The 25,959-nt window shown below is 36.2% G+C and overlaps 1 protein-coding gene across 2 annotated transcripts in view; it reads right to left on the reverse strand.

The window, feature by feature from the left end:
- LOC306860763 (6-phosphofructo-2-kinase/fructose-2,6-bisphosphatase 2-like) overlaps nucleotides 1-23,266 on the reverse strand; it is a 29,826-nt gene extending 6,560 nt beyond the window's left edge. For both annotated transcript variants that reach the window (XR_013783414.1, XM_079402652.1), the window contains exons 1-12: nucleotides 23,081-23,266; nucleotides 22,847-22,971; nucleotides 20,581-20,706; nucleotides 18,592-18,688; nucleotides 18,232-18,298; nucleotides 17,068-17,142; nucleotides 16,851-16,907; nucleotides 16,428-16,552; nucleotides 13,580-13,787; nucleotides 2,299-2,445; nucleotides 1,010-1,114; nucleotides 244-373 (exon numbers count right to left, since the gene is read on the reverse strand). Coding sequence is in view for 1 of the 2 variants with exons in the window: in XM_079402652.1 (XP_079258778.1) it covers nucleotides 244-373; nucleotides 1,010-1,114; nucleotides 2,299-2,445; nucleotides 13,580-13,787; nucleotides 16,428-16,552; nucleotides 16,851-16,907; nucleotides 17,068-17,142; nucleotides 18,232-18,298; nucleotides 18,592-18,688; nucleotides 20,581-20,706; nucleotides 22,847-22,898 (1,189 nt within the window). In the remaining variant the exon portion in view is untranslated. The remainder of the gene's footprint in view (nucleotides 1-243; nucleotides 374-1,009; nucleotides 1,115-2,298; nucleotides 2,446-13,579; nucleotides 13,788-16,427; nucleotides 16,553-16,850; nucleotides 16,908-17,067; nucleotides 17,143-18,231; nucleotides 18,299-18,591; nucleotides 18,689-20,580; nucleotides 20,707-22,846; nucleotides 22,972-23,080) is intronic.
- Between the last annotated feature and the right edge of the window lie 2,693 nt (nucleotides 23,267-25,959).

Below are 25,959 nucleotides of genomic sequence, written 5' to 3' on the forward strand. Positions count from 1 at the left end.
ACAATACAAGCATACCACAACATGAGAAGATCCGCTGATATTATGAACACATATTTGAATCAAAGCAGTCATGCATGGAAGAGTTTTGCTCAGGAACATCAACAACTTCATCTCAGAGTTTGTTGGAGGACAAACTTATTACCTGAACACCAGCCGTCAGAAACCTACATACTCGTGTCTCTCATTATAGTCATCAGTAAGTCACAAGAGGCCTGATATGATTTGTGTGTGTGTGTGTTGTACCAGCACTCTTGTCCAGGAAGTAAGCGAGGAGGCAGCGCATGACGGCCTGGTGGCAGATGACCAGCACGTTGCCTTGTCTCTCCAGCTCCATGATAACTGGCTCCAGCCGCTGCACCAGATCCTGATAAGACTACAGCAAGAGAAGAAGGACAAAACTCGCTCCTAAATATTAATGTTTTTCCCTTTGTTTGAAGAAATTAATAGTTTTATTCAGACAGGATGCATTAAATTGATCAAAAGTAACTTGTTACAAAAGATTTCTATTTCAAATAAATGCTGTTCTTTTAACCTTTCTATTATCAAAGAGTTCTGCGAATTAAATGTATCATGGTTTTCACTAAAATATTCAGCAGCAAAACTGTTTCCAACACTGATAATAATCAGAAATGTTTCATGAGCAGCAACTATTAGAATGATTTCTGAAGGATCATGTGACACTGGAGTAATGATGCTGAAAATATAGCTTTGATCAGAAATAAATTACATTTTATAATTTAATCAAATTAAAATATCTGTTTTCTATTTGAAGTAATATTTCACAATTTCAGTTTTTATTGTATTTATGATCAAATAAATGCAACCTTGGTGACTTCTTTCAGAAAGTGGGAGTGAATTCTTTTAAATCGATTCTTTTCTGTGAATCAGTCAGAATATTTCATTAGTCATCAGTCTAAATCTGAACCATTAAAAAACAAAAACAAATGAAAAGGTCATGAAGAGTTATTAAATGTGGGTGCATCAGGTGTTATAACGGTAAAGGACATACCTCTCCTCCTGGGTATCTGTAATGGTATTTGTCCTGGTCTCTGAGAGAATATTCATCCGGGTATGTTTCTTTTATCTTTTCATATGTCATTTCCTCACAGATGCCCTGATACAAAACATAAACACACATTAAAAATAACACTGCACAAACAGCACAAATGTTTCTCCAGCATCAATTCAGATGCTTTGCAGTAATGTGATTTTGTTTTTTCAATTTTGCAATATAAGGTATAGTTCACAAAAAAAATTATATTTGCTGTTAATTTAGTCGTCCTCAGCAGGTCATCCAAGACGTACAGTAGACGAGATTGTTTCTTCATCAGAACAGATTTGGAGAAATGTAGCATTGCATCACTTGCTCACCAATGGATGCTCTGCAGTGAATGGGTGCCGTCAGAATGAGAGTCCAAACAGCTGATAAAAACATCTCAATAATCCACACCACTCCAGTCCATCAACTAACATCTGGAGAAGCGAAAAGCTGTGTGTTTGTAAGAAACAAATCAATTATAAAAGACGTTTTAACTTGGTCACTTCTGGCCAAAATACGAGTCCATAATAACACTTCCTCCAGTGAAAAAGCCAATCTCCTGTTGTCCTCTCACATCAAAATCCACTGACATATTTGTTTAGAGCTGTTTTGGACTGGTTTCACTTGTAAACGGTGCTTGAATGATCTGTGCAGATTTCTCTCCAGATTCAAACCAGATGAATTTCACTAGAGAAAGCAATATTATGGACTCGTATTTTAGCTTGAAGCGATGATTTGAAGTTAAAAACATCTTAATGATGAATTTGCTTCTTACAAACCCGCAGCTTTTGGCTTCTCAAGCCATTAACTGATGGACTGGACTGGTGAGGATTATTGTGGTTTTTATCAGCTGTTTGGACTCTTATTCTGACGGCACCCATTCACTGCAGAGCATCCACTGGTGAGCAAGTGATGGAATGCTACATTTCTCCAAATCTGATGAAGAAACAAACTCATCTACATCTTGGATGGCCTGAGGGTGAGGACATCTTGAGCAAATTTTCATTTTTGAGTGAACTGCTCCTTAAAAGCGATAAACATCTACCTTTTTCCCCACTTATGTGGAAGCAGACTTTTATTGCACTTAAGGCAAAGTTTTCCCAATTATATAGCTGAATTCATTTTGGTGTGGTAAACGAGTTAAATAAGATACCTCCATTAAACATGTTACATGTCACAGTAGGTAATGAAGAACAGCCCAGTGTTCATATGAAAACCAGAGGCTGCTGCTGTAATAAAAACAGCGGCAGGAAACTCACAGCGTCAATCTCGTTGAGTATTTTCCACTGCTCGTATGGGACGCCCAGCTCCTCGGCCGTCTGGATAGTGCGTCTGAGCTGACTGGTCCACACCTTCAGGTCTGGGATCTTCTGGTTTTCCAGGAACCCACGCAGGGCTTTAGAAAACTAACACACAGGGGGAAAGACGTTAACAAGCCCTCAAATATTTCTCACCCACCTGTGGTAAAGGACTGACCCAGAGCATGCAGGAAAGCAACACAGGGCGGCTATGAAAGTGGCTTTACATGTGCTCCAGTAATAAAAAACATGATTAACAAATGCAAACAACTCTGTTTTATTATAGTTAACTAAAACCTAAACAGATTCTAATAAAAAAATGAATGCATGAATGACAAAAAACAAATAAAACTCAAAACATTAAACAAATTTCTCATTTAAATGTCTTAAATATATCTCATATTTCATTTAAATATATAGTCATTTAAATATATAAATAAATAGTCATATTATATATATATATATATATATATATATATATATATATATATATATATATATATATATATATACACACACACACACACACACATATATTCAGCTTTAATGCACTTATCAAAATAATAAAAGCAGTCAAATGTCAAAAGCTTCTATTTTAAGGATGAATAGTCATCAAAATGTATAATTCAACTTAGTGGAAAAAACAGAAATAATGTTTTCAAAATAATTCATACATGTGAAAATGGGCTTAGAATTGAACAAATAGTTGTAATGTGTATTTGCAGCAGTTTTTCTACTGATTAAGTTATTAAACCTTATAAATGGCTGTCGAAAGCAAAAATTTGACAAAATGCATCATATTTTATAAGATAGTGTGGCGTGCTTGAGCAAAACAGCCATTGTTTTTGGAATCAGCACCTCAAAATGAGTAAGGAACAAGCACTGGATTTCATCAGACTATAGAAATACAAAGACAGTTCACTCCTATACTTATGAATGGGAGAAACTGCAACACGCAATGTGGCGGAATAGTCCCGCCTTCTAAGTGAAAGAGCCAAGCGCTGTTCAATGAGCAGCTTTTGAGATTTCAGGATTCCCAAATTCATTTAGATAGGACTTGGTCTTGTTTGATAGTCGATGCAAATAGTGCTGCCGAGTGAGCAGACTTTCCTTTAAAGGGACTTTGGTTTCATTCATCAAATATTATGCAGGACGGTAGGGATGTAACGATTCACTCAACTCACGATTCGAATCATGATTTTTTTTTTTTTACAAAATGAGATTTAAAGGGGTCCTATTATGCTCTTTTACAAAGTCTTGATTTTTATTTTGGGGGTGTACTAGAACATGTTCTCATGCTTGGTGGTTCGAAAATCGCATTATTTTTCACATAACTTGCATTATTACAATACCTTTTTTCTCCCCAGCCTGCCACAAACGACTCGATTAGTTCCGGGTTTGATGAAGGCACGCCTTCCGAAAAACTAAATGTGTTGTGATTGGTTAGCTATCCCCAGTGCGTTGTGATTGGCGAACAGCTTAGACGGTGTTTCAGTACTGCCCCGCCCCTCGCCAGAACAGCAAGTTCGTCAGTATTGCCATATCAGTTCAGACCGCGAGAATATTGAACAAGAGGATCATGCAGAACCTTTGCATGCACGGATATTGCAAGACATATTAAAGAAATACAAATTTAAATTGAAAAATAACTGCATTGACTATGTACAGATAAGTGCAACGGTAATACTTATGTTTATTGTTCTTTAATTCTGACATTATAACATGAATTGCACTGAAACTGTTATACAGTTGAATTTATTTATACCATAGTCCCACAGACTTACACTATTTGTGGCGGCATATATATGCAAATTAATTCTCTGCCAGCAGGAGGCGCTGTTGGAGCGGGAGAGAGTGAGGTTTGCCCGGTAACGCTGTACACAAAGCAGAGCTCTGATTTATTAGGCATTATATGCAAGATTAAATGAAAATGACATCCAAAATTTTCTGAAAATAGTTGGTTTCCATCAGAAATACAGTGATATAAAAACATCCGCACCGGGTTTCGATTTTGAAACGTACAGTGCTCCTCAGTCCCCAACCATTCAAATTTCTGTAGGCGGGATTTACAATTTGTGATGTCATAAATACAGGAAAACAACTTTGTAGTCCAAATGCGCCGTACGTTGTAGTTCTTGAAAAGGGATTTTTTTCAAACGAAATATCTCCCTTTGGAGTGGACTTTGAGGTTTGTAACTTTGTAGATCGTTTTATGCCCAAACATACACACTACACACGGACTAAAATTCAAAAAGTGAAAAAGCATAATAGGACTCCTTTAAGACAAATTAGAAATTAAATGTGTCCTTTTATTATTGCTTGGACAAAATGCTGCACATTTCTTTGTGAAACTGAAATATTGCACCATAATATATTAATATAGCACTTGAATATTATTGCTCTTTTGTTGGTTTTGATTGCTTCTATTCTCCTCATTTGTAAGTCACTTTGGATAAAAGCATCTGCTAAATAACAAAATGTAAATATAACGTAAATGTAAATAACAAAACTAAATTGAGATTTTAAAACAATGGATGCTTCTTTATTGATACAACAGCAGTGATGCAGGTTTGAAAAAGAAACACAGCACATTTAAGACTGTTAGGGAATGAACCAGTAGACAAACATTTGTTAATAACCAATAACAGACCAGAACCAACTGTGTGCATGACTTGTCTAAGAAAAAGAGGTGGAATTATATCTTGAGGGCAGATAATTGGTTTTAGGTGACCAACAATTTCATTACATGAAATCAAAGCAGTAGGCTCAAACTCAGACCAGGTAGAAGAACATAATGGAACATCATGCAAAATATATGTTGAATTAAACCGCTGGGATCTTAATGTTGTGATCTTCTCAACAAAAAACTTCCCAAAATTGTTGCAAAGAGAAGTTGAGGGCTCGAGAATAGAATGCACAGAGGGATTTAAGACAGAGTTAATAGTAGAAAACAGAACTTGAGGTTTGTGACAATTATTTGTAATAAGTTCAGACAAATATTTGCATTTTGCAGCTTTCCGAAACATGTTAGAGTTTTTCAAAACACTGAATAAAACTACATTTAAATCTAGAAACCTCTCTGTGAAAACACCTGCTCGAGCTCGAATAAAGTGCAGGGAATGAATTTACATGTTATTAAAATTAATACTAAATTAAAATGCAGCTAACGTAGTTCTACCCACAGCAATAAAAACAAAGATGCTTGTTCTCTTTCGTTCTTGCTGTTTAACTGGGAAAAGTTTAAAGCGCGTCGAGGTGTCTTGTCATTTTTATGTTATCTGACTAAAAACTATTCATACTTTGAACTATTATTATTACAGTATTTATTTAAAAAACGTAGAGTGCCTTAAAAATAATGATCACACCACTGGTAAAACAGGCTGATACTGGTTTTCTCATCCTTCGAATTATACTTATCAATCTTGTTTTTATAATCATCATTCAAAAAATGAATAAATTCAGAACAGGATTAGAATAGAATTCTATTTTAAATAAGACGGGAATATTTTTTTCTTCAACAACAACAGTAGTGTTTACAACAGCAAAACCACCATACCCTGTAAACTCAACAACAACATCATTCCAGAGTAATTAAGAGGTGCAAAAAATGTCTTTAACATTTAAACTTAAAATGGTATTTTCTGTTCTGTCTCGCATCACGGCATTTGCTGTTGTATCAATAAAGAAGCATCCATTTCGATTCACATATCAGCAAGGAGCACAGTCCTATTAAAAGCCGTGCTCCATGTGCCCCTTTTATACTTTGAGCACCTGCCCCTCCAAAGGTCTCTGCAAGGCCCTGCTTGTAGGGATGTAACGATTAACCGCGAGCCGGTTGAAAATCGATTCAAACATGTGACGAATCAAATCGGTTGAGATGCTAAACAAATCGTGATTCAATTAGGGGTAGGAGTTTATATGCATGTATGTCTGAGGGGAACTTTAGAAAAGTTTAGATGGTATTTTTTATTTTCATTTTGCCTCTGTATAATGCATATTAAAGTTTATAAATGCAGCGCTGCTTTGTTTACGGCAGACACCAAGGAAACGCTTTAAGCACCGCCTGCAGGCAGAGAGTACGTTTATGTCTCATTCAGCTCGACTGCTGTTTCGGTTTCATGCAGAGATTTTTTGATGTAGTCAGACCATTCTGTTTTTGCTTCAAATGTATTGCTGTTGTAAACACTACTGTTGTTGTTGAAGAAAAAAATATTCCTGTCTTATTTAAAATAGAATTCTATTCTAATCCTGTTCTGAATTTATTCATTTTAAAATGATAATGATTATAAAAACAAGATTTATAAATATAATTCGGAGGACGAGAAAATCAGTATAAGCCTGTTTTACCAGTGTTGTGATCATTATTTTTAAGGCACTCTACGTTTTTTAAATAAATACTTTAATAATAATAGTTCAAAGTATGAATAGTTTTTAGTCAGATAACATAAAAAAGACAAGACACCTCGACGCACTTTAAACTTTTCCCAGTTAAACAGCAAGAACGAAAGAGAACAAGCATCTTTGTTTTTATTGCTGTGGGTAGAACTACGTTAGCTGCATTTTAATTTAGTATTAATTTTAATAACATGTAAATTCATTCCCTGCACTTTATTCGAGCTCGAGCAGGTGTTTTCACAGAGAGGTTTCTAGATTTAAATGTAGTTTTATTCAGTGTTTTGAAAAACTCTTATAACATGTTTCGGAAAGCTGCAAAATGCAAATATTTGTCTGAACTTATTACAAATAATTGTCACAAACCTCAAGTTCTGTTTTCTACTATTAACTCTGTCTTAAATCCCTCTGTGCATTCTATTCTCGAGCCCTCAACTTCTCTTTGCAACAATTTTGGGAAGTTTTTTGTTGAGAAGATCCCAACATTAAGATCCCAGCGGTTTAATTCAACATATATTTTGCATGATGTTCCATTATGTTCTTCTACCTGGTCTGAGTTTGAGCCTACTGCTTTGATTTCATGTAATGAAATTGTTTGTCACCTAAAACCAATTATCTGCCCTCAAGATATAATTCCACCTCTTTTTCTTAGACAAGTCATGCACACAGTTGGTTCTGGTCTGTTATTGGTTATTAACAAATGTTTGTCTACTGGTTCATTCCCTAACAGTCTTAAATGTGCTGTGGTGACACCTTATCTTAAAAAAACAAACCTGGATCCTTCTTTTTCCGATTTTCATCCCATTTATAATCTACACTTTTTTTCAAAGATCCTTGAGAAAATTGTCTTGACTTAATCACAATCATGAGATGTTTCAATCTGGCTTTAAAGCTTTACACAGTACTGAATCTGCCCTTTTAAGAGTCTCAAGTGATATCTTTACAGAAACTGACTCTGGGAAATCCATGGCTTTAGTTTTATTAGATCTGAGTGCTGCCTTTGATTTGGTTGATCATGAGGTCCTTTTAACACGTTTGGAGACATCTGTGGGCCTGTGTGGCATAGTCTTACAATGGTTCCGTTCCTATCTGAGCAAAATAAGTTTTAATGTTTGTATTGGTCATCAGTCTTCCTCTAGTATACCTCTTAATTGTGGAGTGCCACAGGGATCAATTCTTGGACCGGTATTGTTTACCCTGTATATGCTACCGCTGGCTTCCATTTTTAACAAATATAAAGTATCCTTTCATCTATATGCTGATGATACTCAGAAAACGGCCTACAACCACTGTTGGCCTGTCTAGAAGAATTTAAGCTTTGGCTCTCAAGTAATTTTTTACATTTAAATTAAAATAACACCGAAATGATTCTATTTGAGCATAAGGAAAATTGTGTGTTAGATGTTGACTGTGGCCCTCTGGCCCCATTTGAAACTCAGTGTGCTAGAATTCTGGGCGTTCTATTTGATCATAACTTAAAATTTGATAAACAGATCAATGCTGTTGTAAAATCATGTTTTTATCATCTCCGTCAACTTTCTAAAGTAAAACCCTTCTTATCACAGAGTAATTTCCAAACGGTGATCCATGCTTTTGTAACAACTGGCTTAGATTATTGCAGTTCACTTTATTACGGTGTTTCTCAGTCTTCTCTCTCCCGTCTACAGCTAGTGCAAAATGCAGCTGCTAGACTTCTTTCTGGTACCCGCAAGTATGAGCCAGTAACCCCTATTTTATTGACATTGCACTGGCTACCCATCAAATATAGAATTGCTTTTAAAATTCTTCTATTTGTGTATAAAGCCCTCAACAATTTGGCCCCTCAGTACCTGACAGTCATCCATACACCCAATCTAGAACATTGAGATCTAGTGATCTCTGTCTACTCATCATGCCTAGATGTAGACTTAAAAAAATTAGGTGATCGTGCTTTTGCGACTGCAGGTCCGAAACTCTGGAATAGTCTACCTCTTCATATCAGGCTAGCCCCCTCTATTTCTGCTTTCAAGTCTGCGCTAAAGACATATCTCTTCTCTCCAGCTTTCAGTACCCCTTGATTATTGTTTGAATTGTTGTTTTGTTAGTGCTGTGTTTTAAATTTGATAGTCTTGTTGTATCCATCTTATTTTTGTGTTTTTATTCTACTCTGTACAGCACTTTGGTCAACCTTGGTTGTTTTTAAGTGTGCTTTACAAAAAATATTGTATTGTATTGTATTGTATTCGTATCCAAAATGAGGAGATATGAATATCAGGAGAGCTGAACAGTCTCGTGCAGTGCATGTTTCATTCATACTCGAAGTCAGAGGGTGCTCTCGCACAGAAACCTATGACGTATGGACAAACTCACACGTCTATTGCTGTAGCTGAGCTGAATAAAAAGCAGAAACGTTTTACTGATGAAATGTGAAGACAAACACATGATTGCAAAAATATATGGTTTAAGTGAAGTGACATACTGCCAAGTATGGTGACCCATGCTCGGAATTCTGCATTTAACCCATCCAACGTGCACACACACACAGTGAACACACACACACAGCAGTGAACACACACACACACCGTGAACACACACCCGGAGCAGTGGGCAGCCATTTATGCTGCGGCGCCCGGGGAGCAGTTGGGGGTTCGGTGCCTTGCTCAAGGGCACCTCAGTCGTGGTATTGAGGGTGGAGAGAGCGCTGTACATTCACTCCCCCCACCTACAATCCCTGCCGGCCCGAGACTCGAACCCGCAACCTTTGGATTACGAGTCCGACTCTCTAACCATTAGGCCACTACTTCCCCCTCAGAGCCAAAGTTTATGTGTGTTTTTCAAGTTATCTTCAGGTAATAAATAAACTATATGAAAAATGCAGTACTGATTGACATATTTAGTATAGAAAATATAAAATATATTTCCTGATAAACCATGATAAACCAATCATAAAATTGTCATTAGGAAAACATTGAACAAAAATATTGTAGCTCCTTGCTGCAGCTAACAGTGCTTCCACAGGCTACACACAGCAATATAAACAACAGCTGTACATGACCTCTTCACGCCGTTCTCGTAAAATAATAATAATTCAATAATATTAGTTTACAAGCACACCGCTCCGCTGAGAACTCCACTTACCGGCAGCCGCGGACGTTATTGAAGGCATCCTAAAGGTGTCTGAACGTGAGGGATCGTTCCAGATGAGATCGTCATCATGTGGATAATTTAATTTACGGCTAAACTATTATTAATTAATTTTATTAATAGTTAGATTGGGCAGGCATTGACAAAAGGGCACTTTGGGCATCAAGGGGAAAAGGGGCAGGTGCTCAAGCACCCACCGCACCCCCGTCTGCACGTGCCTGCGTACCAGGACGGTGTTCCAGTATATCAGTGATACTGAAATAAACCATCTTCTGCCCATCTATCTATGAACCAAGATGGCGCCGAGCATGGCAGCCGTGTTGCGAGCTCCAAGAAAACTCTGCAGTTTTTCTTATGTTTTTTATGTTTTATTTGTTATTTTGTTGTTTCACGTGTTAGATGTTGTCAGTATAACTGTCTACGATAGATACACGCTTTTAAACATTGGTTCCTTCGTCGCGCAACGCAAACCGGACTTTGAGTTCCTGAACGCCGGCGCCTTGTTTACAGACACCGCATCAGAGCCCTTTGTCTGGGCTGCACGATCGCGACCGAAGAAACGCCGCCGGAAAAGGGGGAAGAGAGCCGGCGTCCTTGTCAGACTCAGACGCCGTCCCCTCCGACCTCCTCTCCCAACTATTTTGCTGGCTAACGTTCAGTCACTGGACAACAAACTCTGTGAACTGCGGGCACGCATCTCATACCAACGGGAAACAAGGGACTGCTGCATTATTTGCCTCACAGAAACCTGGATGTCTGCAGTGGTTCCAGACTCAGCCATCGAGCTTACGGGGTTCTCCGTGCACCGCTCGGACAGAACGAAAGAGCTCACAGGGAAAAGCAGAGGCGGGGGCGTCTGTTTCTTTATCAACAACTCGTGGTGTGATGAAAGGAACCTACACTCTATTAAATCCTCCTGCTCCCCTGATCTGGAATTTCATATGCTTCTGTGTCGACCATTCTGGCTACCGAGGGAATTTACAGCGATCATAATCACAGCTGTTTACATTCCCCCTCAAGCCAACACAGACCAGGCACTCAAGGAACTGTACGGGAATATAAGCGAGCAGGAAACCGCGTACCCAGATGCAGCGTTTATTGTTACGGGGGACTTCAACAAAGCCAACTTCAGAACAATAGCTCCAAAATACTTTCAACACATCACCATCAACACGCGTGGTGATCGTGTACTGGACCACTGCTACTCTCCATTCCGGGACGCCTACAAATCGCTCCCCCGCCCACCTTTCGGCAAATCGGACCACACTTCCGTTCTGCTCCTGCCTGCTTATAGGCAGAAACTGAAACGAGAAGCACCCGCCCTCAGGACAATTCAATGCTGGTCGGACCAATCAGACGCTATACTACAGGACTGTTTTGATCACGTGGACTGGGACATGTTCCGGGCAGCGTCTGATGACGACATAGAGGCGTACTCAGATACTGTAACGTGTTTCATCAGGAAGTGTGTAGAGGATGTAGTACCGACAAAAACAATCCGCATCTACCCCAACCAAAAACCGTGGATTAACAGCGATGTTCGAGCAGCCTTGTCAGCGCGGACATCTGCCTTTAAATCCGGAAACTCTGACGATCGCAAACAAGCCAGTTACGATCTCAGGAAATCAATCAAAGCTGCCAAACGACAATATAAAAACAAAGTTGAAGAACAATTCAAAACCAACAACGCAAGAAGCATGTGGCAGGGTATCAACAACATCACAGATTTCAGAGGGAATAAACCAGCTACTGTGAACATTGCCGCCTCTGTACCGGACGAACTTAATAACTTTTATGCTCGTTTCGAGGCTCACAACACCGCCCACACAGAGCGCGCTCCCGCGGCTGTAGCAGAAGAGGCGAGCGCACTTTCCTTTTCTGTCGCAGATGTAACCCGATCCTTCCGACGGGTGAACATCCGCAAGGCTGTGGGTCCCGATGGCATCCCAGGCCGTGTGCTCCGAGCATGCGCATTCCAACTGGCCGGGGTTTTCACAGACATTTTTAACCTTTCCCTCTCTCTGTCTGTGGTTCCCGCATGCTTCAAAAAATCCACCATTGTGCCCATACCAAAGAAAAATAAAATCACATGCTTGAATGACTGGAGGCCCATTGCTCTGACACCCATCTTCAGCAAGTGCTTTGAGAAACTCATCAGAGACTACATCTGCTCTGTGCTGCCTGACTCACTGGATCCCCTACAATTTGCATATCGCAGAAACCGTTCCACAGACGATGCTATTGCCTTCACCCTGCACACTGCTCTCTCCCACCTGGAAAATAAGAACACCTATGTGAGAATGCTGTTTGTGGACTACAGCTCAGCATTCAATACCATAGTGCCTGCCACACTGGTTGAGAAGCTCCAGACTCTGGGACTAAACGGATCTCTGTGCAGCTGGATCCTGGACTTCCTGACAGGCAGATGTCAGGTGGTCAGAATGGGCAACAACACTTCATCCCCGCTGACCCTCAACACTGGTGCTCCTCAGGGCTGCGTCCTCAGCCCACTCCTGTACTCCCTGTACACACACGACTGTACAGCAACACACAGCTCCAACGTCATCGTCAAATTTGCTGACGACACAACGGTGATAGGCCTGATCACTGACAACGATGAGACGGCCTACAGAGAGGAGGTGAGAACCCTGACTAAATGGTGTCAAGAGAACCACCTCTCACTCAACATCGACAAGACCAAGGAGCTGGTGGTGGACTTCAGGAGACAGAGCAGAGAACACACACCCATCACCATCGACATGACACCTGTGGAGCGAGTAAACAGCTTCAAATTCCTCGGTGTTCACATCACTGAGGATCTCACATGGTCCGCTCACACAGATGCAGTGCTGAAGAAGACACACCAACGCCTCTTCTTCCTGAGACGGCTGAGGAAGTTTGGAATGAACCCCAGCATCCTCAGATCATTCTACACCTGCACTGTGGAGAGCATCCTGACAGGCTGCATCACCGCCTGGTTTGGAAACAGCACTGCTGGCAACCGCAAAGCTCTGCAAAGGGTCGTGCGAACTGCCCGTCACATTGTTGGAGGTGAGCTTCCCTCCCTCCAGGACATCTACACCAGGCGGTGTATAAAGAAAGCCCGGAGGATCATCAATGACTCCAGCCACCCGTCCCACAGACTGCTCTCTCTGCTGCCCTCAGGAAGACGTCTCCGCAGCATCCGATCCCGCACTAGCCGACTGAGGGATAGCTTTTTTCCTCAGGCTATCAGGCTAATGAACAGTCAAAACTAATATACCTACAGCATAATCCCACTTTACAGTATACGCACTGCACTTTAATCCCATACAGTTCAAACTGGACTACCAGTACACTACTGCACAAATACAACAATCTTTTTGCCAGCACTGGATACCATCCAATGCACATCCATGACATTTGCACATCCGGTTTATATATAATCTGCTGCATCTTCGCATATTACTGTGTGTATATAACGTAGAATCTGTACTACATACTGTGTATAATGTGTATCGGTAACTGTATGTCTGTCTAATAGTACACTGTGTGTACTGAGTATATGTATGTGTATATTACACATTGTCATCTGTATAAGTCTGTACGTATGTATGGTAATGTCTATATGTAAATTGTTTTTGCAGTGTCTGGAGCACGCTCTCAAGAATTTCACTCACGAAGGCACACGTGCTGTGGTGATGTGACAATAAAAGTGATTTGATTTGATTTGATCTATGAAGTGCACCTGTTTTCCTCTGCTGGAGAGCTCTGAATCTCCTCCGATGCAGCCCTGGACGTTGTGCTGGCTCTCGCCGTGGCGGCACAGGTAGATGGAGTGCTTCTGAACGTGAATATTCATGAGGTAGTAGACGATCTTGCTCTGGATGTAATCCTGAACGCGGTTCACCAGGAAACGCTGGCCGACGTTGATCACCTGGATTAAGGACAGATCCCTGAAAGAGCCCAAAAACAATCATGAAATGGTTTTACGGATGCCTTTGCAAACTGTTACACATGTGTTTGTGACCTAATGGTTTAGACACACACACACACTATATTATGTTTTATCTTTATTCTCCTCGAGTACAAAACAATTAACAGGCGAACCCAGAGGAACCATTCCTGCATTTAACTGTTTGTAAGACACAAGCTGAAAGAAAAACACAATTAATCACCATTACCTTCAACCGTCCCTTCCCTTGTTTAAAAAGCATTCATGTTTATGAACAATCTGTTCCCTAAACTTAATAAAAGAGTTGAAAACCCTGTAAATGACTCTCCACAACAGAGTAAAAATAGGTGGTTTTACAGCAGGTAATACTATAGATTTATTCATTCGTCAAGGATAAAAGATTTTGCTATCTACTTAGATGTAAAAATGCTAAAATTAAATCTTATATGCTATAATATAGTATTTTTAGAATTCATATCTGACAATTTGGTGGCAAAATGATTTAACAGTGTTGTTATCATTACCTAGAACTTTTAAAAAACGCTCTTAATTAAAATAAAACTACAATAAAATACAAATACTGGATGGAAAATAAGTAACAGGAATTTTGCCTTGACATAACTAAACTACAATAAAATAAGTTTAAGCTGAAGTACTACAATAAATAAAACTAAATAGCAACATAAAAAAATTAAAATGACAAAAACATTAAATAAAAATTAGAAGTGCTGCTTTAGCAGCTAATTTAAATATATACATTTAAGCTGAAGTACTAAAATTAAATTAAATGAAAACAAATATAAATATTTAAAAACTAAGAAAAATGATAAAACAAAAAACAATTATTAAAAGTAAATAATTTAAAATTATTTTTTATTTTAGATTTCCATTTTTCAAAGTATTAGTAAATACTAGAATAATATTATAGTAAATAATAAACTAATACTGTTGATTAAAACAAGAGTTAAATCTACAAATACATTTCAGGAACAACATACTGTGGGTTTTCCACTTATTTCTGCATAATTAAATATACTGTACCATAATGCCGTTTCCCTTTTTGGACCTCACATTTGTGAAGCATATAATAAAGTGTACAAATCAAGAATACTGTAGCTTGCAAGTTGAAGTGAACAGTTTTCCGGACGTTGTATGAGCACTTTCACAGCAGAGAATAAAAGATAGTGGAGGAAATCTGAAGGCAGCTGTGTCTGTAACCACTATAATAGGTTACAATTTTCCAAGCACTGGCAGATTATTCTATGATTAAAGCCAAAAGCTACTCCTGAGGAATCTCACAAATGCCTTGGACTGTCCGAAACATCCTTATAGATTTTTCAGAGATACCAAGTTAATATTTGAATATACACACTATTTTAACACACTAACTTTATCAATTAGGAAGTATTTAGAGGCATTTATGATATAGTATTATCTCCAAAACAAAACCAACGTGCCAGAATATTAACAAAATATATTCAGTACTGTACTGCTCTCTGCTGGAGACTGAGTGACGTAACAACAGAAAAGCTATAGATGGTGTTCTGGGGCTGTTCTTTGTACCTCACTTAACATGTATCCATACATCTGCCTTTTCCCTGAAAAGGGCAGATGTATGGATACTCGAAACCACGATCAGCAGTGCAGCGATTGGCTGGCGGCAAGACAGCAACGTAATGATATCATAGCATAAAAAAAAAAAAACACCTGAAGAAAAACTTGACAAATTTCGGGACTTTTATAAGGAAACAGCCAAGCGAACAAAACTACATAAATGTTATAATAGATATATGAAACGTGCACTGTTTTTATTTTATTTATTTTTACATGATTCCCAATTATTTATATTCACGGAAAAACAAAAATCACGATTTCTAGTATTTCTACTGGCTTTACTTTTTTTTTTTATGTTGTAAATTAAATGAATTTAATTTAATCTTTGAAACAGATTTGTTAGGCGATAGCATTAATGAAAGTTTCTTAAGGGTCAAGATGAAGACCATCAAGCCACTCCCATAATATCTGTCACCACTCAAATTAATGTGTGTAATACTCTAATGCAATTATGAAGTAATTATTTTATCATGAATAAATATTTCAATGACTACAACTGGCTGTGTCTATAGTATTATAGACTACACAATATTATTTTTCAATAAATTAATAAAAAAAAATTTCTTCAAATTATTGTCCCTGGAGCAGTAGGGTACTCTTGTAATAAAGTAGCGCTGGCTGGGACAGATTTTAAGTATCAATTCTGCATTAAAAGATGCAATCTAATCCTGTTTACATGAAATAAGCCTGCTCCGGAGCAGGTTTAAGCTTACGGACCTGTTGCTATGACAACAAGTCCAGGAGGAGCTTCGAAGAACCAAATGATCCAAGATCAAGCGAAATCGCCAACAATCAACTGAGTTAGCGACGTACGAAGAACGGACCCCAGGTCACAGATCAACAGCTGAAATTACATATCATATAGTTTCCCAAAACACGTCAAATATAAAAAGTAGTAATAATAATAAAAAAAAAAAAATCTTTGCTCAAAGGACAAAAACGCCAAATGTCTCCTCAGCTACTAGATGATGCTTTGGGGAAATAATAAATAGATCAAAATACTTTTAAAATGAAAATGAAATCCTACTTGTCATGGTCGTCTGGGTCTAACGGCTGATATGTGACTTTATAGCACTCGATTCTCTTCAGGAAATCCTCCATCACGCTCTCGCGGTGTCTCTCAGGATAATCAGGGCTGGAAACCTTCACATCCTGCCATCAAATTAATGATGTGACATAGGTCCAGTGATATTAACTTTTTACATTAACATTTTTATCGTCATAAAGATATATAAGTTTATGTACAACAAATAAACAGCTGAAAATGTGCAATATTTTTATTTATTTTTTTAAAGCTCAACTATTTCCTGTAGCCTCTAAATTAATTTGAGCTGCATAATTATAATAAAATGAAGAAAAAAACTCTTTTAACATAAAAAATAAATGTTATCTAGCCTCGACAACTTATTCTGATATAACAGCGGTGATGAATATTAACGGTGACACTCACCAGTATGTTGGCAGCAATGACTTCTGGGTCGTCACAAAGCGACTCGACAAAAAACACCTGGAAACAAAACCAAAAGTAAACCCATCAAAGGCTGCAAGAGGGTTTCTATTCAGGTTTACGAAGGGCAAACTAGGCTGGCGGAGGAGCTCCCTGACAACTGCTACATGAAGAACTGATCATATTTCAGTAAGCCAATCATATTCACACATCCTCTGACCTTATATGCGTTTTCCTTCGCAAAACTCAGGATGAGGCTCCTTCTCTCTCTGGTTGTGTTTGTGGCATCAAAAACCTGACAAGACAAACGATCACATCACACTTGAAAAGAAATAAATTAGGAAATCTCATCAAATATAATCAAACTATTAGGATAATTTGCTTATGTCACAAGTGCAATTAGGTGTCACCGAAGCCTCTAAAGCATTTTTAATTGATTGTAATTATATTTATTTATTTTGTGCTATTTTTGACTGGTATAGAAATTGGTATGGCAAATATTTATGAAATGAAGGTATGGATTTGAGTTTTTCTAATTAATATTATATTATTATAGAATTAATTAATAATTTGAATTAGCTATATTTTTATTCATTTATTATTTTCATTCTAATAATTTTCTCAATTTGATATTACTTTCAGTAGTAATTTAATTTTTTTATATTTCTGTTAAATTTTAGTTTATAGTAGTTTTAATCATTTTAGTACTTTAAATTATTTTAGTTAGTTGCAAACACAGCATTTTAATTTCTTTTAATATTTAGCTTTCATTTATTTTCATTTGTATTAGTTTTATTACGTGTTTTTGACTTTATTATTTTTAAAATATTTCTGTTTAAATTTATTTCCATTCCAGTTTTTAGTAGTTTTAATCATTTTAGCACTTGACCTTAAACATATTTCAGTTATTTGGCAATTTTAATATTAATTTAAACTTTTTTTTTTATATTTATATTTAACTTTAATTTATTTTTAGAATACGTTTGTACTTCAACTTAAATTCGTTTCAGTTAGTTGCCAATTTTATTTTTAGTTCCAGTTGTAACAATTATATTATATGATTTTGTCATCTTTTAATAATTCTATTTAGCATTAATTTACTTAGATTTCAGATAAAAAAAAATATTTCAGTTTTTAGTATTTTATTTCAGTTACTTGCCAAATTCCTAATTCTATATTTTTCATCTAATTTTATATTTTATTTCAGCTTCATTTCTATTAACACAAATAATTCTTATAATGACACCACTGATCTGATAAAATCATACAACTAACACAACACAAATAACACAAAACACTCCAGCACACAAGTGATTAATATTTGAGCTAATAAACGGGGATGTTCTAGTTTCAGTATGTGTGAAGTCCAAAGAGCAGGACTTACAGCGATCTGCCCTCCCTCCTCACTCAGATAAGATTTCACATCCTGTAGAGCCACAATGGCGCACTGTCTGAGAGAAACAACAGACGGCCAATCATCAGCCCAGGACCACCACAATCACATTAAACTCAGCAGCACCAGCAGATGATGCCACTGATACTGACTCCATTCATCAGCACCAATCAGAATCAATTAAAAGGTGTTTATTCTTGCTTATTTGAAACATAGTTTGATGTGAATACTACATTATGGCCAAACTTCCTCCTGATCATTTCCTAAAACGGCTGAAACAGACTGCTGTAGACATACTCTCGTGTCGGAGAGGTATTTGTGTAATGTAGGTGTAACGGTGTGGACACTCACTTCCTGATTTTCATGGCCTCTTCATTGTCGTGACGGAAGAAGACGTAAGACTTGTACGACTGTACCGCCTCACGTCTATAAACGCCCAGGTTAAAAACTGACAGAAACACACAACTGTTACCAACATAAAGCAACAGGCTTTCTGGAAACTTCAGAGTGAAACATGATAGTAGAATATTTTATAGATCCAGTGCCAATGCTAGAAACATACCAAGGCTAGAAAGTTACATCTTGCAATTGTTTTTTTGTTTAGTTTTTTCTGTGATGGAACAAGAAATAAAAAAAGGTAATGGGAAAATTTTTCACAATTCTGACTTTGCAAGTTATAAAGCTGTAATATTGCTGGTTTGCACCTCGCGATTCTGTTTTGCTTCTGCAAGGGAATTAAAAAATAAAAAAGGTAATTTTGACTTTTTAATCTCACAATTCTTAATTTTCTTCTAAAAAAACTTTACAGGTGCGTCTCAAAAAAATTGAATATCATGAAAAAGTTCATTTCTTCTTGTAACTTATTTCAAAAAGTGAAACTTTCATATATTTTAGATTCATTACATGTAAAGTAAAACACTTCAAAGTTTTTAATTTTAATTTTGATGATTAGAGCTTGCATATCATGAAAGTCAAAAATCAGTATCTCAATATTAGAATATTTACATTTGATCTTCATTAAATGACCATCCATACAGTATAAATTCCGGGTATCTCTTGTTCTTTGAAACCACAATAATGGAGAAGACTGCTGACTTGGCAATGATCCAGAAGACGAACATTGACGCCCTCCACAAAGAGGGTAAGTCACAGAGGGTCATTACTGAAAGCTGTGGCTGTTTACAGAGTGCTGTATCAAAGCATATTAAATGCAAAGTTGACTGGAAGGAAGAATTTGGGTAGGAAAAGGTGCACAAGCAACAGGGATGACCGCAAGCTTGAGAATACTGTCAAGCAAAGCTGATTCAAACACTTGGGAGAGCTTCACAAGGAGTGGACTGAAGCTGGAGTCAGTGCATCAAGAGTCTCCACGCTCAGACGTCTTCAGGAAAAGGGCTACCAAGCCACTTCTGAACCAGAGACAACGTCAGAAGCGTCTTACCTGGGCTGTGGAGAAAAAGAACTGGACTGTTGCTCAGTGGTCCAAAGTCCTCTTTTCAGATGAAAGTAAATTTGCATCTGCTGACAAGCTTTATGGAGATGCTGATTTCCTTTTCCAGCAGGACTTTAGCACCTGCCCACACTGCTAAAACTCAATAGTGCCTCAGCAGAGCCACAGGCTGATCGCTTCCATGCCATTCCTCACTGATGCTGGAGTTTGTGCTAAAGGAGCCCAGACCAAGTATTGAGTGCAGAAATTAACAGACTTTAAAGAACTTGAACTTTTCTGTTTTGCAAATCCTTTTTTTGATTGATCTTAGGAAATATTAAAATATTTTGAGATACTGGATTTTTGACTTATGAGCTGAAATGTTTTACTTTACATGTAATGAATCTAAAATATATAACAGTTTCAATTTTTTAAATAAGTTACAAAAATAACTTTTTCACAATATATATCTCATAATTCTGACTTTTTCTTTCAGTTTTGTTTTTGTCTTTTTTCTCAGAATTGAAAGTTATAAATGCTAGTTTGCATCTTGACCATGAAATAAAAATGTTATAAATATCTCACAAATCTGTCTCTTCTTCTCAGAATTGCATGTCACAATTCAGAAAAAAATCAGAATTGTTAAATTAAGTCGCAAATACCTTTTTTATTTTTTTATCCTGTAGTGGAAACAAGCTTCCTGAAAATAGTAATAGTAATAGTTATATCGAGTTAAAAATGATTTAACTTTTTAAAAAAAGTATTCAAATGAATTTAGATTATTAATTCTTACTGGTTTAATTTAAGAAATAATTTTGGCGTTTCATCCCCAGGTATAATTACATAATTCAAATAAATACAGAAGTATATTGAATGAGCTCCACTCAGAACAGCTCTCATTTATCCCTCACCTTTCGTGGGAACCCCGATCCAATTGAGGTATCGCGTCAGCTTCTTAGATATGTATGTCTTTCCTCTGGCGGGAAGGCCGATCAATACGATGACAGTAGGGGAGTTAGTCATGTATGACGCCCATGCTATGAAAGCAAACAAAAACACATCATTTACTTTTAACAATTCCCTTTTCAGTGCAGGACAACCCAGTGTGACGCTATCAGATGAACATTCTGTTCCCAGCTCATCATATTTATACTCATAACAGCTGCACACTGTTCAGATGTTTCTCGTGCCTGGAAATAAGTGACGTTCATGAGGATTTCACTGAGGGCATGAAGCTTTCATGCTGCTTATTGACATCATTTCCTTATCAATTATGCATGAGAGTAGCTTGAGGCTTCTTGTTTTTAATTAATGCCACGTGTTTCTGAGAATAAATCAGCAGCTGAACAGCAAACCCATATACCCAGCATGCATACATATAATATTATGTTATTTATTAATATTTTGAACTTGCTTTAATTTTTATATAGTCAATTTTAAGTTTTAGTAATTTTGTTATATGCTTTTGCACTTTTTTTTTTTTAATTTCAGTTTTAGTTTTAAGAATTTTAGTATGTCAGCTTAAACTTATATATTTTAGTTAGTTGCCAAGGCAACATTTTAAATTTTATTTTAATGTAAGTTTAATTTCATCAAATATTTTATTTTATATGATATTTAAAATAAATGTATTTTTATAATTTTATAATTTTTACATAGATTAATATTTTGAGCAGCTCATCAGCAAACCCGTATACCAACCATGCATACTTCAGCAAATCAGTGTTATTTTAGTATTATTTATATACTATTATAGCATTTATAAATATTTAGAATTAGCTTTTATTTTTATAGTTTCTGTTTTTATGTACTTTTTAAATATATATTTCTATGTAGCATTAATTAATTTTTATTTCAATTTGAATTTAAGTAATTTTACTACATAATTTCAGTAAATTGTGAGGGAAATTTTTATTTTTTCAAATCAGGGGGAAAAAATATTATTTTTTCCTCTCTTTTTTTTTTAAGTTAGTAATAACACATCTTGCAAAGTACATCAATTGTATATTTGACTGGGATGCTATAGGGTTGCTAAGGTGTTCAGGATGACTGCAAGGGCGTTGCTAGGTGGTTGCTTACTGGCCACGCTCCAAGTCTCTATGATGTTCTTGCATGTTCATCAATATATTACTCTGCACTGAAGAAGAGAAACAGGACCCGACACGCCTCTTAACTTAGGACCCAAAACTCAAATTCCAATCTGATTTAGATTTCTCTTTCAGCTTGAACGAACATGTTAAAGCTCAACTCTCAGCTCTGGGTCTGAATGTCAGACTCATTTTGAAAAACTACAGCATGTCTTGAAGTGCAAAGTTCCCAGACGGCCATCACAAGCACTGCCAACTAAAACAAGGGGCTTCTTACGATACAAGGATGGAAGTTATGTTTTTACAGAAAAACACCTTCATAAACACATCAATACACTCTAAATGAGTCATTTAATAAGCATGTATGATGCATATATTATAAGATCTTACATCTGTGACCGCCTTAATGAACATCAAGCTAATTGTATTTACATACTGATAGAAAGGTTGTGCAGAAGTCTGTGGTAAACAAAAACACATATGTATAAATGTTTAATGTAAAAAATAAAATGTATAAATAAAAATAAAGATCAAACTAAATTAAAAATATTAAAACAAGCAAATAAATAAAATAATTAGATTCAAATAAATTAATCTAAAAAAAAAAAAATTTGATTAAATAAACAGATTTGATTAAGTAAGTGCATAATAAACATTTAAACAAACAAATAAAATCTGTAGTGAGTAGTGGGGAAACAAGAGAATCTATTATTATTATTATTATAAGATAAATACTAATGAGTATAAATGGGTCTCTCGCATGAGGATGATCATCTTTGGAGATCTTTGCCATCTAAAAGATTGAAACCCCTTGACTTATAGCTCAATAACGGAGTACACTGCTGTTAAATGATCAGGGTTTGAACCTACAACCTTCAGTTATCAGCTCATATCTTTAACCAATAGGCTACATCCCCCAAATGATGGAAAATAATCTCTCACTATTTATATTTAGCCACATATGAGTGCTATAGCCAACCTAAATCTAAACTGGTAACTAAAAGGTTATGAGTTTGAATCCCCACAAAGGTTGATCCACCATTGAACACTTAAAGTATTAAAATGAGCATAAATAATAACAATAACTCACAGCATTTCTTCTCATTGACTCTGGGCTCCGCCTTCTTGCTGTCATTGTCCATGACTGTAGACGCAGATTGACGATCTTGACGGACAGGTGTGAGGGTCACCAGAGGTCATCAGAGGTCAGTCCACCTGCGCAGGTATCACGAGACTGAGATTAACGTTACCTCATTGCCGGCCTTATCTGAGGCTTTATTAGCCTCGAAGACAGAAATACGAAATCAAAGCTGCATTTACTCACCTCGCAGCGGAGAGAACACAAACACACGGACCATTTCCCATTCAAACGCGTTTAAAACTGCGTTTCCATTAAAGCTCTGCGACAGAACAGACTTGATGTGACCGTGTGTTTCAGGAAGTGTTTGTGTCTGCAGGAGAAGCCCACGAAACATCCAACCAATAGAGAAACAATATACACTAGAACGGCGTCAACGGAGTGACAGAATGGGCGGGGTTAGCGGGGCGAATCTTGTCTGTGATTGGCCAGGCACGCTCGGTATAAATAATAATTATTTTATATCTACTTTTCATTCTTTGTTCTTTTATTTTGATAATAGTAAAGTTCTCAGTATAATTATTGCAGGTGCAAAAAATATCCAAATATAAAAAATATCCGCTTCTGGGAGAAAAGCGTTGTCACGTGATACCTGTTACTTTTCCCAGCGGTGAATTAATCAGATGAGGCTTAAAACGTTTTCCCTAATGAACCATTTTAGATTTAGATAAACATGAGAGCATTAGAGAACAATTATATTCTAAAAAGCACTACAATCAATTTATATTCCTTAAAAGGTCAGGACAGTGTATTAAATATTTTATGGCATTAAAACATCCAAAACCTTTGGTTTATGTACAATTTTTGTTGTATAATGAATTTTGACATTAATTTATTAATTTAATTTTCTACTGTACAAGATGTACAAGAAATGTTGTGCAAACAAAGAAATATATATAATATATTAAAATGCATAAACAATAAAAATGTTTAAAATAAATAATAATAATAAATTAGTATAAAATAAAGATTTGATTAAAATAACCAAATAATTTCTTCCGATATTCAAATATCAGACATTATCAAATAATATCTTACAGTGCAAATGTAAAACATTTTAAAATAAATTAATTACATTAAAATTAATTTAAAATAAGTATATAATACAATTTCGAAAAATATAAATATAACAAAACATTTTTCAGAACAAATTTTAAAATATAAAAATTGAATAATTAAAATAATAACTAAAAAATATACTTAATCAGATTACAGTAAATAAGTATACAAGAAACATTTACATCTAATCTAATAATACATTACTAAATAGAAAAAATTATCTTAATAGAATCTCAACCTTATCAAATATTCATAGAATTTAAATATTTTCCAAATATTTAAATTAGTATAACAATAATTAAATTTAATCATTAAAATATTAATATTTAAATCTTGAAATTGTGTCTAAATACATATAGTAAATACACATTATGCTTATGCACAAACATGGAAAATATTGTGACCTTTTCTAACATGTTACTAATACTACACTTATGATAGTAAAGTCTATCATTCAACAGCAAGGTTTTAGGTTCCTATAAGTGAACGTGGATATGTTAAGTTATGTAACATTTCACCATTTTCAGTCTTTTGCATGTGTGTGCATTATTTCAGTACAAACATTGTATGTTCTATTAAAAATAGATTTATTATATATTATACATTTTACATATTTTTAATAAAAAAATTTTAAACAGGTTTCATATCACATATTTAATTTTTTTTTTTGCTTCTACTAACTTAATTAAATTATTTAATAATGTGATTTGAAATTAATTATTTTCAGTATAAATATTACTAGTCCCTTTAATTCTGTACTTTTAGAAGAGTTACAAAAAAAAAAGAAAAAAAGTTTTTGATGAATTACAGCATGTCACACCACAGGATGCTGCTGCTTGAAAATTCATGTCAATTTCATTTTGACCGCATCAAACATGCCTCTCACTATTATGATACAAGACTGAATGCATATACAGAGTGTTTTTCATGTAATTTTGTCCCGTCGCACTTGTGTCGATGGCATTGCTCCAGACGTGGACTCTAATGAATTGCATCTCTTATCTCTTGCAGAAGCAAACCCTGCGGTCAGAATGTCTGCAGCCAAGCGTGCCAAAGGAAAGACCACAAAGAAGCGGCCGCAGAGGGCCACGTCCAACGTCTTCGCCATGTTCGACCAATCACAGATCCAGGAGTTCAAAGAGGCCTTCAACATGATCGATCAGAACAGAGACGGATTCATCGATAAGGAGGATCTACACGACATGCTCGCCTCTCTGGGTAATCTATCTATCTATGTAAATTATTTTTTATTTTTTAAACTTTTATTAAAGTTTTTTGAGATTCGTCCAATAATATCCTTGTTTTTGCTGAATTATTTTATTTTAGAAAAAAAAAAAAGTAATTAATTTGACCATCCAATAATATCTTTTGCCAATAATATTCTGCAGGCCAAATAACATGCAAAATATCAACCATTTCTCACCAACCACACTGGAATGGTTTCACCAACACAAACTAGGCTGGATGTGAAGAGCAGGTTTAATGTGTGCGTGGAACTAAAAACACCTTAGCATATATTTCACATTGTGTTGGCAAGCGCGAATATAGCCTACTTTAGATCCTGTATTCTAATTTTCTTTCTTCATCTCTCCAGATAAAATCACCTGTTGTGTGTGTGTAAGAGACTGAAGCAGATAATTATGCTCTACAGAAGCCATTTTTGTCCAAAAACCCTTTAACATGAAAAAGTTCAATATATTATGCTTCACAATATCTGATTTCATGTATTAAGAATAAAGTTTGTACAGTTCAGAATAAAGGTCATTGCACTCGGAGTCCTTTTTCGCATGCGTTTTTTCGTATTCGTCATCCTGTCCTATCGAAATGCATGCTACGGTTGTGAAAACGCAGAAAATCGAACCTGATCTGAATTTATTTTTATGACGGATGAAAGTTTTGGAGGCCGTGTGTAAACGTGATTGACACAGCGTGAGGTCGTATTTATTTTTTAACATGCGAACATTTCAAACTCTGTGTGCAATGGCCTTAAGTGCTATAAGAAATTG

This window comes from Barbus barbus (genome assembly GCF_936440315.1).
Source record: "Barbus barbus genome assembly, chromosome: 41".
Lineage (NCBI taxonomy): Eukaryota > Metazoa > Chordata > Actinopteri > Cypriniformes > Cyprinidae > Barbus > Barbus barbus.